The 14,885-nt window shown below is 37.8% G+C and overlaps 1 protein-coding gene across 1 annotated transcript in view; it reads left to right on the top strand.

Annotated features, from left to right (window-relative positions):
* The first annotated feature begins 5,879 nt into the window (after nt 1–5,879).
* LOC125846662 (cullin-4-like) overlaps nt 5,880–14,885 on the top strand; it is a 44,795-nt gene continuing 35,789 nt past the window's right edge. The window contains exon 1 of the mRNA XM_049526224.1: nt 5,880–6,319. Within this exon, the coding sequence (XP_049382181.1) occupies nt 5,977–6,319 (343 nt within the window). The 5' untranslated portion in view covers nt 5,880–5,976. The remainder of the gene's footprint in view (nt 6,320–14,885) is intronic.

The raw sequence follows: 14,885 nt of genomic DNA, 5'->3' as shown, positions 1-14,885 counted from the left end.
GAAAAGGGAAACAAACAAAGTCGGACTGACTCTTGAGTGATGTTGTTGAAAGAAAATGGCCCACACACATCCACGAAGTTTCGGATGTGGTCATGAGGGTCCTCATAAGTGAGTCCTCCAAAAATACCCTATATTTGCAACAACTGCAACATTGTGTTTGTCACATGAAACACCGCATTGCCCACAATAGAAGCCAATCGAATAACACCCGCACTTCCCAACTAATCCTCATTGACATCATGCAAATTCCCAATGTCATTGTTGTTCCCAAGTTGGTTGTGGTTACTCTCATTTATACTCATCTCTTCACTTGTTTTAGAGCAGCCAACAATGAATACAAATAAGATGACTCAACTACAACAAAATCAATTCACGACTAAACTTTAATAAAAGAATTCTAAACACCAATCCCTGACAGCGGTTCCATTTTTTATAACGCTCAACTACACTTCATCCAATTCTAAGTGTAGGCGGTCGCTAACAAGTATAAACCCAACTAAGAGTTGGGGTCGATCCCACATGGGGTGATACATTAGAGAATTCGATTAAGAAGTAAATTCGTGTTCTAATCGTTTGTAGAAGTAGAGGTTTTGCAACATTAAAGTAAATCACAAAGTTTCAACGATTAATATCAAATGGTGGGATTTGGGTAACCAATTTACTACCACTAAATGGGAAGTAAACAAGTAGAGAATGATCCCCGGGAGTGTGATAAGTTGAATGTTAATTCGTGTAATGGGTGATTACTAGTTACTCAAAGGTGTTGAATCTCGGTGGGGAGGCTAGGTTTTGAGTGCAATAGTCATTTCTCAATCAACTATTGCGATTCAAGTGAGTTTTTTTGAACCTCAACAAGTAAAACACAATCGAACAACCCAATTCCTTAATTAATCCACTTTCTCAAGCTGGATTTGTAAGAATGCAATCAAACTCACTTTCTCAAGCTAGATTCTTAAAGATGCAATCAATACAATTATCAACTAATAATTCGACTCTAATACTTCTTTCTCAAGGAAGTATAGAGTACTAAGCTAGAATTGCATTTGCAACTACAATTCCTCAATTAAAACATGAACAATTAATTAAACCCACTTCAAAACAACAATAAAATCAGTAACTAACAACACCCATTAGCTAATTAATGCATTCAACTACATAATCACATCCCTAAGAAAAGGGGTTGTAGCCAAGCATAGTGAAAAACAAGAAGTCGTTACCAACGAAGTTTTCCATTTGATTTGACAATGATAGTCAATTCCCAAATGTTGAAATTTAAGTTAAAAATCTCACAATCTCTACTCCAAAATATAAAAACAATGTTCTACAATGTAAAAACTCAAAAACCCAGAAGTGAATAATGTGGGAACTGCTTCCCTTTTTTTTAAAATTGCATTTATACGTTCGCAGAATTGCAGCACAAAGTCAACTCGGCGAAGTAAGTCGGGTTCGGCGAACTGGTCGGCGATGCACTGAGTGCTCCTCTTCTCGCCTTTTTGGCATGGCTTTTCACCAAATCTTTGTGTAATTTACGATGAGCTGGGTTGGCATCGCTGATCTCTTCGGCGTGTCGCTGAACCACTTGTCTGCCTGCCAAGTTAGTTTTGTCCATGGGCTAGCATGCTAGAACTTTAGGCGAGCTGAAGGTCCACTCGGCCACACGCCGAGTGGCTTTAGCGAGTATAAACTTTGCTTTCCTTCAACATTTTCAGCTTTTTCGCTCCTATTTGCTTCGTAATATCCTTGCCTTACCCTCTAGCCGTCATTGTTGCATATCAACATTTAAAAATCAATTATGAGCATAAAATAGACATTGAGGACACTAAATCCTTGAATAACAATCCCTAAATTAGTCGAAATCCCCGACTCATCAACCATCCATACAATTGCACACCCCCTAAGAATAGGGAGATAAGCTAGTCATAACAAAAGGTAAAGTAAATATACCTAGATTATCACTCATAGTAGAAAATTGAGTAGAAATCCTAAGAATTTAATCATTAAGACCTTCAATCTTAAAAAGGTTTTCTCCGGTGTTTTAAAAGGCGAGGGCGTGAGGCGAGACTTTTTATGTAGTACGAAGCGAGACGTAAGTCCTGAGACACGGGGCATAAGACTTATGGATCTACGGGGCGTAGTCTTATGTATATTCAATTTTATAATTTTATTTCTAAGAAAATAAGTAAGAGTAAAACTTTCAATTATTTTACAAATAAATTTTAATAAATAACCTATAATATATAGAAAAAGATATTATGATTTTTATTTGAGAGAGGTACTAATAACCATTAAAGAAAAAAGTATTACAATTACTATTTGAGAAATATCATTACACCAATAGTAAAAATATGATTTAAAGCAAAAAAATGTTAAAAAACAAAAAAAATTACCTAGGGAGTACGTTTTTACCCTCGGGACTTACGTTTTTACTGTTGGAGCTTATGCCTCAAATTCTAAGACTTATGCCCTATGGATCTATGTCTTCAATTTGCACCCGAGATCATTTTTGTTACACTCCGTCCCAAGACTCGCCCTAAATAACATTTTTGAAATGGATTTCTCAAATGTTCAAGTACAAGTTCATTCCCAATATAAGGTTTTGCAGAGATTACTACAAAATCTAGATTAGTGAAGATTATATTTCTCTCTATTCAATGATTTATTTATTCGTTTAAAAAATGTTCACAAAATTTCCCTTTGAGTCCACTTAGAGAGCATGGTTGGGATCACCGAACAGGTCGGTGATGCACCAAGCAGTTGACTCCATCACCAAGCACAACAGGCTTCTCGAATTTGATTTTTCCTTCAGTTGCATGTAACTTTCAGTAACACCAATGTCCTTCACCAAGTCAATTTGGTGATACACTGACTTCTCCTTTCCATCTCCAAACATAGACTTGGGGGCTGAGAACAGTAGCCTTTATCGATGTTTGTTCCACTCGGCGATGCACCGAGTTAACTTGGGCCATCCTCAACATCACCCTTTACCTATTTTCCTTAGTCTTTGGCTTGTTTTGATCTCTTTTATCTCCATATACTCCTTATGTGCTCATAGCTGAAATACAAACACATTTTGATTAGAAAAAGATATAAATGGACATTGAGGACATTGCTTTGGTGAACTAGAAGCCTAAAATGAGTCTAAAATCCTCGACTCATCGACACCCCAACTTAAACTTTCGCTTGTCCTCAAGTAAAACATAATATCAATCAGTTCAACAAAGATGTCTTCAAAGAGTGCTTTTTGAGAGCTAATATGCTAGTGCTATCACAAAGTTAGTTTCTAAGTTTACAACTTCCAATTATGCATTAAAAGCCTAAAGTAATGACTAGTCGTTATCAATCAAAATAAATGCTCACAATAGCTCACTAAGATGCAAAATTATGCTCAACAAAAATATCCAAATGCCCTCACACAAAGAATGATCACATGCTCTCACAAACCATAAGCATTTATCAATTTAGGAATCACTACAAATCTCACGCTCACAAGAATAATAACATGCATGCTTTTACCCATATGCTTGCCCATATTTTCCAAATGATCAATGAACTAGCTCCCGTGAGATCATAAAAGTCTTTCAAGGCCTGTAATGGGGCTAATGGGCATGGTAGGACAGTTTTGGATTATAGTGACTCTACCCACTTTGAAGCATTAACAAGGTCTTTCCTCTTTCACACTTTTCTCCTTCCTCTTGAACATAGAACCTTACCCAAACGTTTTCTATCAATGATCTATGGCTTGTTCCACTTGGTGATGTGCTGAGTTAACGTAGGTGATCCTCATTGTTGCCCTTTGCCTATTTTTCAAAGTCTTTGGTTTCTTTTGATATCTTTTATCTCCATATCATCCTTATGCTCTCATAGCTGAAATACAAACACATTTTGATAAGAAAATAATATAAATGGGCATTGTGGACATTACTTTGGTGAACTAGAAGCTTAAAATAAGTCAAAAATCCTTGACTCATCAGTTAGCAAGCACAAGTTGAGCCTCGACACTTGTGCCTTAATCTATCGAGCGAGTTCCATTCCTGGTCTATGTCCTGCTCTATATATCAGTTCCAACGGGAACCCCAATACTTGTAGTATTTCTTTGACTAGTGGTACACTTTGGAGGCATGATCTGAAATACGTGAACGCGCGAGTTAGAAGGAACTTCATAGAGTTAAACTCTATCGTACGAACTAGAATATGAAAGAAGGGTAGCATTTCTTAATGTCTTGTAGCCTCCATATTATAGATGTGACACGCTTCACACCCAGAAGAAGGACTCTACTAGACGCGACTTCATAGACATCTTAGGTCACTTGAAAACCTAGTAATTTGATGTAAAGTTTGTCACGTCACGAGCCTACACCCTAATTATGGCCGGTACCCGATGCCACATCTGGCCTGAGTGTACCCATAACATAGTTTATACATGAGCATACATCTAAACATTAGCAGAAAAATACATTTGAAAGCATTTGAAGAGAAAAAATTCATAAGAAAACAAATTTCATATCGTAAGTCATAAAAATTTAAAACCATTGTCAAAGAACACAAAGGTCTAAACGTAACATAACTATTCGTCTATCTAAGATGCCTCTAAACATAAATAAATAGTGTCAACGAGACAAGACCCTCGGTATACCTTAAAAGAAAACAAAACTTCCTAAAATATGTAGACAAAGCCCCAAAAACAAAGAGGGGCTCACCTATAGTGGAAGATATGGAACCTAAGTGGTCTGATCATGTGTATATGTACGTGAGTCTGCATCAATCAAAAGATGCAGCATCCTTGACAAAAAGGGGCGTAAGTACATATGAGATAGTACTATATGTAGAATGACAAATAATACATGGAAATCCATGTTATTAGTAATTCAAGGAGATATAATGCATGCATTTGTATGATTACAGACCAAATTGCCCCTCAAAATCTTTTTAAAATCTTTTCCAATATATTTGTGGAGAGTATCTTTGTAAATAAACATTTTAAAAAAAAATTAAGCAATAGATGCTATTTTTAATACATCAAACGAAATAATGTATACGAAATAACGCAAGCATAACTAATGCGAACATTACTAATATAAATATTACTAATACACTTTATTTGACATTATTCTTATACACCATACCAAATTATCCCTTATAGTCTTAACCTTATGAGCTTCAAATATTCCTTTTAGCGTCTTCAAGTTATAGATTTTTGCCGACGTCAACTTAATTGCACACATACTATTATTTCAAGGTGTTACAAATCATTTAACATGTACCTTTAGATACATGCATTAGCGATAATTCTTCAAAAAATAAAGTTGAGTGCTCTGACACTCATTTTCTTTATGCATGATAAATCACTCCTTAAGAACTCTTTTTTTCATAATCTTCATCTTCTTTATATATTTATACGCCGACAATACTGTTTCTATGAAGGTAGAGTGATCCATGTATTTGTTTCCACCATTTAAGGGATAACATATAAAATATAAAAAAAAATAAACTTATTTCCATCAAAAGAAAAGAACATTCTAACTAATGACACGTTCATCAACACATAGTAAATGGATAATCATTGAGCATAAACTTTATTGCTCAAATTTCAGATCTTACTTTTAATTCATATTTTAAGTTTTTTTTTAAAATTTTAAATATATATTTCGATTTAGCGAAGTCTTTACTTTATTTGTTAAAATTTCAGTTTAAATCTATAATATTTTAATTTAATGATAGAATACTTCTTAGAATTCGAGAAAAGTTGATTTCCATCGATTTTCACCCTTTGAAACCGATTCTATCAATCATTTTTCTAGAATTGGATTAAAAAGGAAAATGAATGGAAAATCCCTTCTTTTTTTTTTTTCTTTACATACATAATAGATAAATCATTTTGGGTTAAGGAGCATTTCTTTCTTGTTTGTTCTTCTCTTTTAATAAAAATATAAGAAAGAAAGAAGAACAAAATGAGCTCTTCTTAGACATTTCTCGTCTATGTCTCAACCCACCACTAACCCCAAAAAGCGCTTCATCCCCACAAATCCCTCATCATCGTCCTCCTCTACTCCGACCACCGGTGGAACCGGCGGCCGAACCCCAGCTTATTCTTCCATGAAGAAGGCTAAGTCACAAGCTCTACCTTGTTCTATTGACAACAAAAACGGTCAGCACGTTCACTTTTCCTCCGATATCGACGACCCTTCTGGAAACTCTTCCATGATGGAGGATTCCAACATCGATGCCTCTTCAGTTGCTGGTGGGGTTACGGCCAATTTGTCTCGCAAGAAAGCTACCCCTCCTCAGCCTGCTAAGAAACTCGTAATTAAGCTCCTTAAAGGTTTGATTTCGACTTAGTACCTCTGTATTTTTGAAATAAAATTTAATGCTGGAATGAATGGAGCTAAATGGAGAGTGATGGTGTATATAGCCAACTGCATCTAGCATTGGAGTATTGTTGTAGTTGTACAAGTATTCGGCTTTATAAAGATTTGGAACTTTTTAAAGTACTTAAGCTCTCCTCTTTTGCTGCTTTAGTTCTAATTTGTGCTGCTCCTTGCTCATTTAGGGTTGAGTAAGGGTTTATACCTGAAATAAATTATTTATTGTGAAACTATGTGCAATTAGGGTTGTACTTTCTTAGGAAGTTTGTATTATTTTCAGATACTAAGTTATAAAGTATTAGTTCTGCATTATCCTGATAAGAGATAGTTAATTTGGTGAAGAAAAACTATGCTAAAGAGACAACTAAAAGGTAAAGACTGTGATTTGCTCCCAGCTGTTGTTCTCTAGCACGTTTACTGAAGTTAGACTTGAGAGATTCAGTATCATTTTATGGTATGATAGAATTTCATTAGATAGTGTGCTAATGAGTAATCTTTAAGAACTTTGTAGGAACACATATGCACATTTGGTTGGCAGAGATATTATGATGATGCTGTTTTAATAAAATAAGTCCTTCAAGGAATTGTGCATGCTATCTCAATTTACATGGATTGTTATTGATGTTTCTTTTTTAGTTTGTATTGTCTTCTACTCACTAGAGTTTAGACAAGAGCTAAATTGTCTTTACCCTTGCATATGCTTAATAGCCAATGAGAGAATCTTAGTTTCTTTCATTGTCTTGAGTTTCCAGTGTTTCAATAGTTGGCCAATTTTATGTTTACATATTTTTTTGTGTTTTCCTCACAACTTTCGTAGCTTGTGCGGAACTTCATTATTTTTTCTTTTTGGTGAAGTAATGACATTTTAAAAAGTCATCAAGAAGATGCAAAATTACAATAAGAGGTGAGTTAGCTCCAATACCATCATAAACTTGGCTAAGAGCAGGAAAATCAAAAAGTTTTCGTTGCCATTTATAGATGTCAAAGTAAAAATCTAACTTTCCATATTAGTTTCCAAGGAAAAACCTGATCTGTGGAAGTGGTTTGAAGTTGAGATTCCATCAAAGCATCTGCTATTCCTTTCTATCCAAACACACCAAAAAAATACAAGCAGCACTCATTGTCCAGATTCTTTTGGTGGATTTATCAACTCTCCATAAACACCAGCATACATAAGCATCTCTGATTGTCTGATTCATGGCTCAACTGAGTCCAATAATAGTGTGAAACATGTTCCATAGGTCTGCCGCCACTGGACAATGCAAAAAGAGGTTGAGAAGCACACTGAGTAACTGACATGTCATCACTTTCTGATGGAGACATCTATACAAGAATCATTAATCATTCTGGGATTTTTTATTTGCATTGGCAGGCACAGTAGATCAAAATCTTATCCAAAAGGGACTGCTTGTGGGTTTCTCCAAAGTCCAATCTGAGGGAAAGTAAACACAACCTTTAAAACACAGGGTAGATAGTGTTGGATTGAGTCGTGCTACAAGAGAATTAAAAGAAAGCAGCAATTTTGATATACATTACCATTATAAAGTATTGCATATGAACTGTTCTTTGGTGTAGTTCCACAAATGTTTTGTATACCAGTTGTATGCTGGGTTTTGTTTCCCAGCATATCAATGAATTTGTTTACACTTCATTTATTAGAGGAAGAAAAAAATATTGTGTATTAAATGCATCTTTCCCCTCAAGAATTTCTTTGGTTGGTTATGTGAGGGTGGTTGTTCTATTCAGATGCATTCTTCTCATTAAGATGCCATCTTGGACATGGGGAGTAAAATATGAAAATAAGGAATAACTAGTGTGGATCGTAGAAATTCTTGTGTTGACGAAGATGCTGTGGCCAATAATTGCTTCCAAATATTTTTGGTCATGCTACTTATAAAAAATTATTCTGTGATTATGCTGCCAACCTTCTTGAAGCTGTCCAAGTAAAGGTGAGTCAACACCAGATTTGTGACTGCTGAGAAGTTCTTTCTCAAAAAGCATTGTCAGACAAATCTTTCATTTGCTTCGACTAAGCTGTAGTGGGGCAGCTCTGATACTGAACTTATTATACCTGTCCGGTGTTTGAAAGTGCGAAGCAGAAAAATGTGACAAGGGCCTGCTTCGCTAAAAAGTGTGAAGCGAGAAGCGAAATGCTTGCATCATTTAAGTGAAGCACAATCTAAAAGGAATCTCAAGATGGGCATTGCACAAATAATTAAAACAACTAAACAAACAAGAACTCAACAAAATAGTATCTAAATTGATGGAAAAAACAGTACTGAAAGTTGAAATATCTTTGACTTAAAAAAATGCTCTCAGGCACAATTTTCGAGGATTCTCTCTCTCCTTCCTAGGAGGAGGGAGTTTCTCCTCCTTTCCTCCGGTCTCCTCTACCGGAAATCTCATTCTTTCTTCTTCCACTCAGGCAATCACCTTCCGTGTGAGCCTAACTTCTTTCTCGTGCCTTTGAATCGTCAACCACTGAAATGGGGGAAAATAGAATCTATTTTAACGCCGGTTCCAAGTCTTTTGACATCTCTAGATGGCAGTGCAGCAGGTCACTCTGGTTTGAATGGGTAGAGAGAAGCCGGAAGATGATGCACAGATCCACCATGAGCAGTAAGTGTATGGACTGGATTTGTTTCACTCTCAAAGAAGCTTCCCATGACAAAGGAAAAAATCTTAGGAAATGGAAGTTTACAGAACAGGGAACTGAGCATTTCTTCAGCAGGAAACATAACTCATACGGGAGATTTATGAGCCTTGTCTCATTAAATAGAGGGGAAAGAGATGTCCTAATTATTCCTGAAATAGCATTGAATGCTGGCTGGAAGGAAATTGCATTCAAGATTGAGAGGTTCATTAAAAGCTCCAAAAGCATCACATTGAATGATCCCCCAAGATTTACGGAAGTCAACTATCCATACTCTAGTGCTGTCCAAGAGAGCAAATGGCACACCAAGACCCTCCACAAAGCTGATGGGACAAGCAGGAAAGGCGATATCACCATATCAAAAGTTGATGAGGGGCAGGAGAATGAACTTCTGAAGAGAAGTTTGGTCGGAAGTTTTGGTTTAGGGCTAAAAGAAAGACCCACCCTTTCAGAAGTAAGGAAGTGGTCTGTCTCTGCATGGAAAAAGGCTTTTGGAGTAAACATCTATGAGATGAATGGTGAGATGTTCCTATTCGAATTCCCGAATAGATTCATGGCTGAGACAATCCTTCAAGGACAGTGGTTATGGAACAATCAGAAAGTACAACTCAAATGGTGGAGTCGAACGGTTGGCTGCATCCCAAATTCCAGCAAAGTGACTAAAACCTGGATAAAAGCAGTCGGAGTCCCTCTTCATCTGTGGTCACAGAAAACTTTCAGAGAGATGGGGGAATTTTGTGGGGGATGGGTAGCCACTGAGGAAGAATCAGAACTCAAGAACCATCTGAAATGGGCACGTATTCTGGTGGAGAATGACGGGAGATCCTTACCAAGAGAGGTAGTCATAACTCAAGGAGGAATCACTTACTATATCCCGATTTGGCCGGAAAGCAAGGCGAGATTCGAAATATCACCGGAAGTAGAGGAGGAAGTGGCTGGAGAAGAAGATGCAGGTTTATTTCCGGTTAATGTGATGACCCAGCAGATAAAAGAGAAAAGCTTCTGCAAAAAAGTACAAGTATCCCCTTTTTCTAGGGATTCTATGGACATAACCCACATGGGAGAAAAGTGCTTGGCAGCTGGTGGACAGATTAGAGTACATGCACATGAGGAGCACATGCCTTTTTTAAGTGATGAAATTAATGTGGGCCAAGGCCTTATGTTGGGCCAACAGTTGGAGCCCAAAAAGGGGAAAGTCTACGGTGGACAAATTGGGCCTGATCTTGCAGGCCATGTCATTTTTAATGACTTGCAAGGAAATCAGAACACACATGTAGGCTTCGATCAATTCTTCGAAGTGCTGGTGAACACTGTTGATTTAGAACAGACGCATGCACAACTTCAACTCACAAATTCAACAAATGCCTGGGACAAGGCGATATTGAATTTAGTAGAAGCAGTGCAAGGGGGGACTCCGCAAGGAATCTCCGTGATGGAGAAAGCAAGGGAGGAAAACTCTAACGGAACACTGGAAATTGAAAGCAGGATCGTTGATTCTGGCCAAAAGTCAATGATTCCGGCTGAAATTCTGGAGATTGAAGAGGTGGTACCTCTTCACATTCATCAAGAACAAGCTATCATCGAAGAAGAGAGGGAGACATCAGCATGGGTCCAACAAAACATGATCAAATTGAGCAAATTACTGGGGATCGACTTCCAAGGACATGAAGAGGAGGCCTTAGAATTACTTCTACAGGTTGATAGTTGTAGACAAGCAAGAAGGATGGAATCTGTTGGCATTAGTAAAAGGAGTAGATGCAAAGGGGTGCAAGAACTTAAAAGTCTTGTCACCTTTGATGTTAAATTCAAAGATAGTGGATGCAGAAACAAGGGGAGAAAGTTGCTAAATAGTGACCCGCAATTCAAACTAGTCTCGTGGAATGTCAGGGGGCTGAACGATAGGGAAAAAAGAAGATTGGTGCAGACATTGGTAGTTGACTGGAAAGCAGACATAGTATGCTTCCAGGAGACTAAACTGGAGGGGGAAATTACAAACTTAGTTAAACAAATATGGGGGGAAGATGGATCAAATTTGCCTACCTTGAAGCAAGTGGCACTAGAGGAGGTATCATGATGATGTGGGATTGCAGAGCCTGGAAGGGGGAAGTTTTGGAAATTGGGGCCTATACATTAACATGTAAATTTGAGGCACAATTTCAGAGCTTCTCTTGCCATTTAACTGGAGTCTATGCTCCAAACTGTTATATTGAAAGAAGAAAGGTATGGGAAGAAATTGCAGATGTCAGGGGTTTAATGGAAGGTCCTTGGGCTATTTGTGGTGATTTCAACACTACAAGATATGTCTCGGAGAAGAGAAATTGCAACAGGAGATCAAGAGGGATGATAGAGTTCTCAGATTTCATTGAAGATATGAACTTAATCGACCTTCAGCTGCAAGATGGCAATTATACTTGGTTCAAGGGGGACAATCACGACACAGCTTCCAGGATCGACAGATTCTTACTCTCAGAAGAGTGGGATGACTGTTTCAGCAACATAAAGCAGTCCCCTTTGCAAAGGTTGGCCTCTGATCACATTCCTTTGGCTTTACAGGGTGGTTCCTGGATAAAAAAGAAGAATTATTTTAAATTTGAAAACTGGTGGCTTGGGACTGCAGGCTTCAATGACAGGATCAAAGAGTGGTGGAATTCCTTCAGTTTTAAAGGCAGGCCTGACTTTGTGCTATCATGTAAATTGAAGGCACTCAAACATAAACTGAAGGACTGGAGCAGGAGTGAGGCTGGCAACCTAGTGATCCAAAGAAAACAAACTTTAGAACAATTGGCTGAAATGGATATGATACTGGAATATAAACCTTTGACAGAACAAGAATCAGCCAAGAAAGCAGATTTAACCTTAGAATTGGAGGGTCTGATTAAAAATGAAGAAGTTGCGTGGAGGTAGAAGTCAAGGGCCTTATGGTTAAAGGAAGGCGATAGGAACACCAAGTTCTTTCATAAAGTGGCAAACGCTCATAAAAGGTTCAACTACATAGACCAGCTAATGGTGCAAGGTGAATTAACCGAGGAGTCTACAAGAATAGAAAGTGCCATTATCGACTTCTATCAAAAGTTGTATACAGAGACTACTCACTGGAGACCCATCAACATGCTCAATAATTGTGCAACTCTTTCAGTGGAAAACAAGGTGAGATTGCAGGAAAACTTCACTGAGGAGGAAGTCTTAAGGTGTCTGAAACTGTGTGCAGGAGATAAAGCTCCTGGTCCAGATGGTTTCTCCATGGGTTTCTTCATTAAGTGCTGGGAGATTGTGAAACAGGACATTATGAATGCCTTTCATAACTTCCATGAGCAAGAAGTTTTTGAAAGAAGCTTCAATGCAACATTCATAACTCTTATCCCTAAGAAGAAAGGTGCTAAAGAATTAAGAGATTATAGGCCTATTAGCTTGATAGGAAGCATCTACAAATTATTCTCCAAAGTATTGACAGAGAGGCTGAAAGGAGTGATCTCCAATCTGGTGGATGTTCAGCAAATGGCTTTCATCAAAGGCAGACAAATCATGGATGCAGTTTTAGTGGCAAATGAAGCAATAGACTCAAGAGTGCAGCAAAAGAAGCCTGGTATCCTATGCAAACTAGATATTGAAAAAGCATATGATCATGTAAACTGGGAGTACTTGCTACGCATGCTGAAGAAGTTGGGCTTTGGGAAGAAATGGATACATTGGATTAAATTTTGTATATCCACTGTTAGTTATTCTGTGTTGATTAACGGATCACCTGCTGGCTTCTTTAAGGCTCAAAGGGGTCTCAGGCAAGGAGATCCTCTGTCTCCCTTCTTGTTTATCATTGCCATGGAAGGACTGAATAGTATGTTCAAAACAGCTAATTTGTATGGATGGATAAAGGGTTTTGAGGTAGCTAGGGCTGGGAGTGATAGCCTAGAGGTGACTCATTTGCAATACGCTGATGATACCCTCATATTTTGTGATGCTGATAGAAACCAATTGAGACATCTCAGAATAATCCTAGTGCTCTTCGAAGGCATCTCAGGCCTTCACATAAATTGGGGTAAGAGCTTTCTTTATCCCATTAATGATGTGCCCCACATGATTCTGTTGGCATCTATTCTAGGAGGAGAGGTAGGGTCTTTGCCAACCCTTTATCTGGGAATGCCTTTGGGGGCCAATTCAAAGTCCATTCAGATTTGGGATACTGTTATTGAGAAATGTGAAAAGAAATTAGCAAGATGGAAGACCCAATACTTGTCAAGAGGAGGTAGACTGACTTTGATCAACTCAGTACTTGATGCTCTTCCAACATACATGATGTCCTTGTTTCCCATTCCAGCAGGGGTCATCAAGAGATTGGATAGAATTAGGAGGAACTTCTTGTGGCATGGTGACAAAGAGAAGAAAGGCTACCATTTGGTCAAGTGGAGCTCAGTCATTTGTGACAAAAAATGGGGTGGTTTGGGTATCAAGAACCTGAAAATCCAAAGTACAGCTCTAATGATGAAGTGGTTGTGGAAGTTCACCAAAGAAAACCACTTATTATGGGGAAGAGTGATTAAAGCCAAATATGAACAAGAGGATAGCTGGATGACCAAGGAAGTCAATACTCCATATGGGGTCAGCCTATGGAGGTCTATCAGATCCCTCTGGAGTGAGTTGAAAACTCAATCAAGAATCAAAGTGGCAAACGGAAACAAAACCAGATTTTGGAAGGATAATTGGCATGAGGTTGGTATCATGGAACTGGTCTTTCCAGATATCTTCAACCTAGTACTTCACCAACAGTATACTATAGCTGAAATGTGGACATCTGACGGGTGGAGCTTGAATTTTAGAAGACATTGCAATGATTGGGAGGTTCAAAGAGTGGCTGATTTCCTCAGCAAACTTGATCAATTTCCTGGGGTTCAAGCTGGTGAAGATCATTTATGGTGGCAGGGCAACTCCAAAGGCATTTTTAAGGTCAATGCTGCATATAAAATTATGAACCAATCCAACCAACAGATAGCAAACTGGCCATGGAAGCAGATTTGGAGGATAAAAGTTCCCCACAAGGTATCAATTTTTGTATGGTTACTAGCAAAGGAGGCCACTTTAACAGTGGACAACTTGATGAGCAGAGGTATGACCCTGTGCTCAAGATGCTTCTTGTGTAAAGAAACAGCTGAGACAGTCAACCATCTATTTCTGCATTGTCCATTCACAGCTCATTTGTGGAGAATCATCATAAACCTTAAGGGTATAGCATGGACAATGCCAGGCAAGATAACAGAGGCTCTTAGCAGCTGGGAGGGAATATGTTCACATGCAAAGGATAGGAGTAGATGGAGAATTGTCCCAGCTTGTATCTGGTGAACAATCTGGAAGGAGAGGAATTCCAGCTGTTTTGAGAGCTTAGAGAATGATGTGCAGAAGATCAAGTTGAACTTCATCTTACTGCTATGTTTTTGGTGTAATCAAATTTATTCTAATGATACTGTGTCTATCATAGATGTTCTAGATTCTCTATAGCTAGAAAGGAAAGACACTAGAGCTCTATTGTAAATATGGTTTCAGTACTACCCAAGTACTGTTTTGATCCTTGAAATGATACAAAGTTACTGATTTCAAAAAAAAAAAATAGTATCTATTAATAAGTCTTTCAATTTAAAAGTAAAGAGGTAATAATCATTGTAACTTAAGCAAAATCAAAGAAAATAGAGAAGGGATAAAACAAAAGATTACCAAATTAACAAACTGCAAAAAGACAAAATAAAATAAAATAAAATAAAACAGAAGCACCAAAGCAAGTATAAATAAAAAGAAGGATAGAAACGCTGAAGAGCATTACCAAATTGAATAAATTGACAAACTAAAGAAGATTCAACAAGAACAACAACATATCCAGTATAACC

The sequence above is a fragment of the Solanum stenotomum genome, chromosome 12 (assembly GCF_019186545.1).
Source record: "Solanum stenotomum isolate F172 chromosome 12, ASM1918654v1, whole genome shotgun sequence".
Taxonomy (NCBI): Eukaryota; Viridiplantae; Streptophyta; class Magnoliopsida; order Solanales; family Solanaceae; genus Solanum; species Solanum stenotomum.
This window is presented reverse-complemented; position numbering and strand designations above follow the sequence as displayed.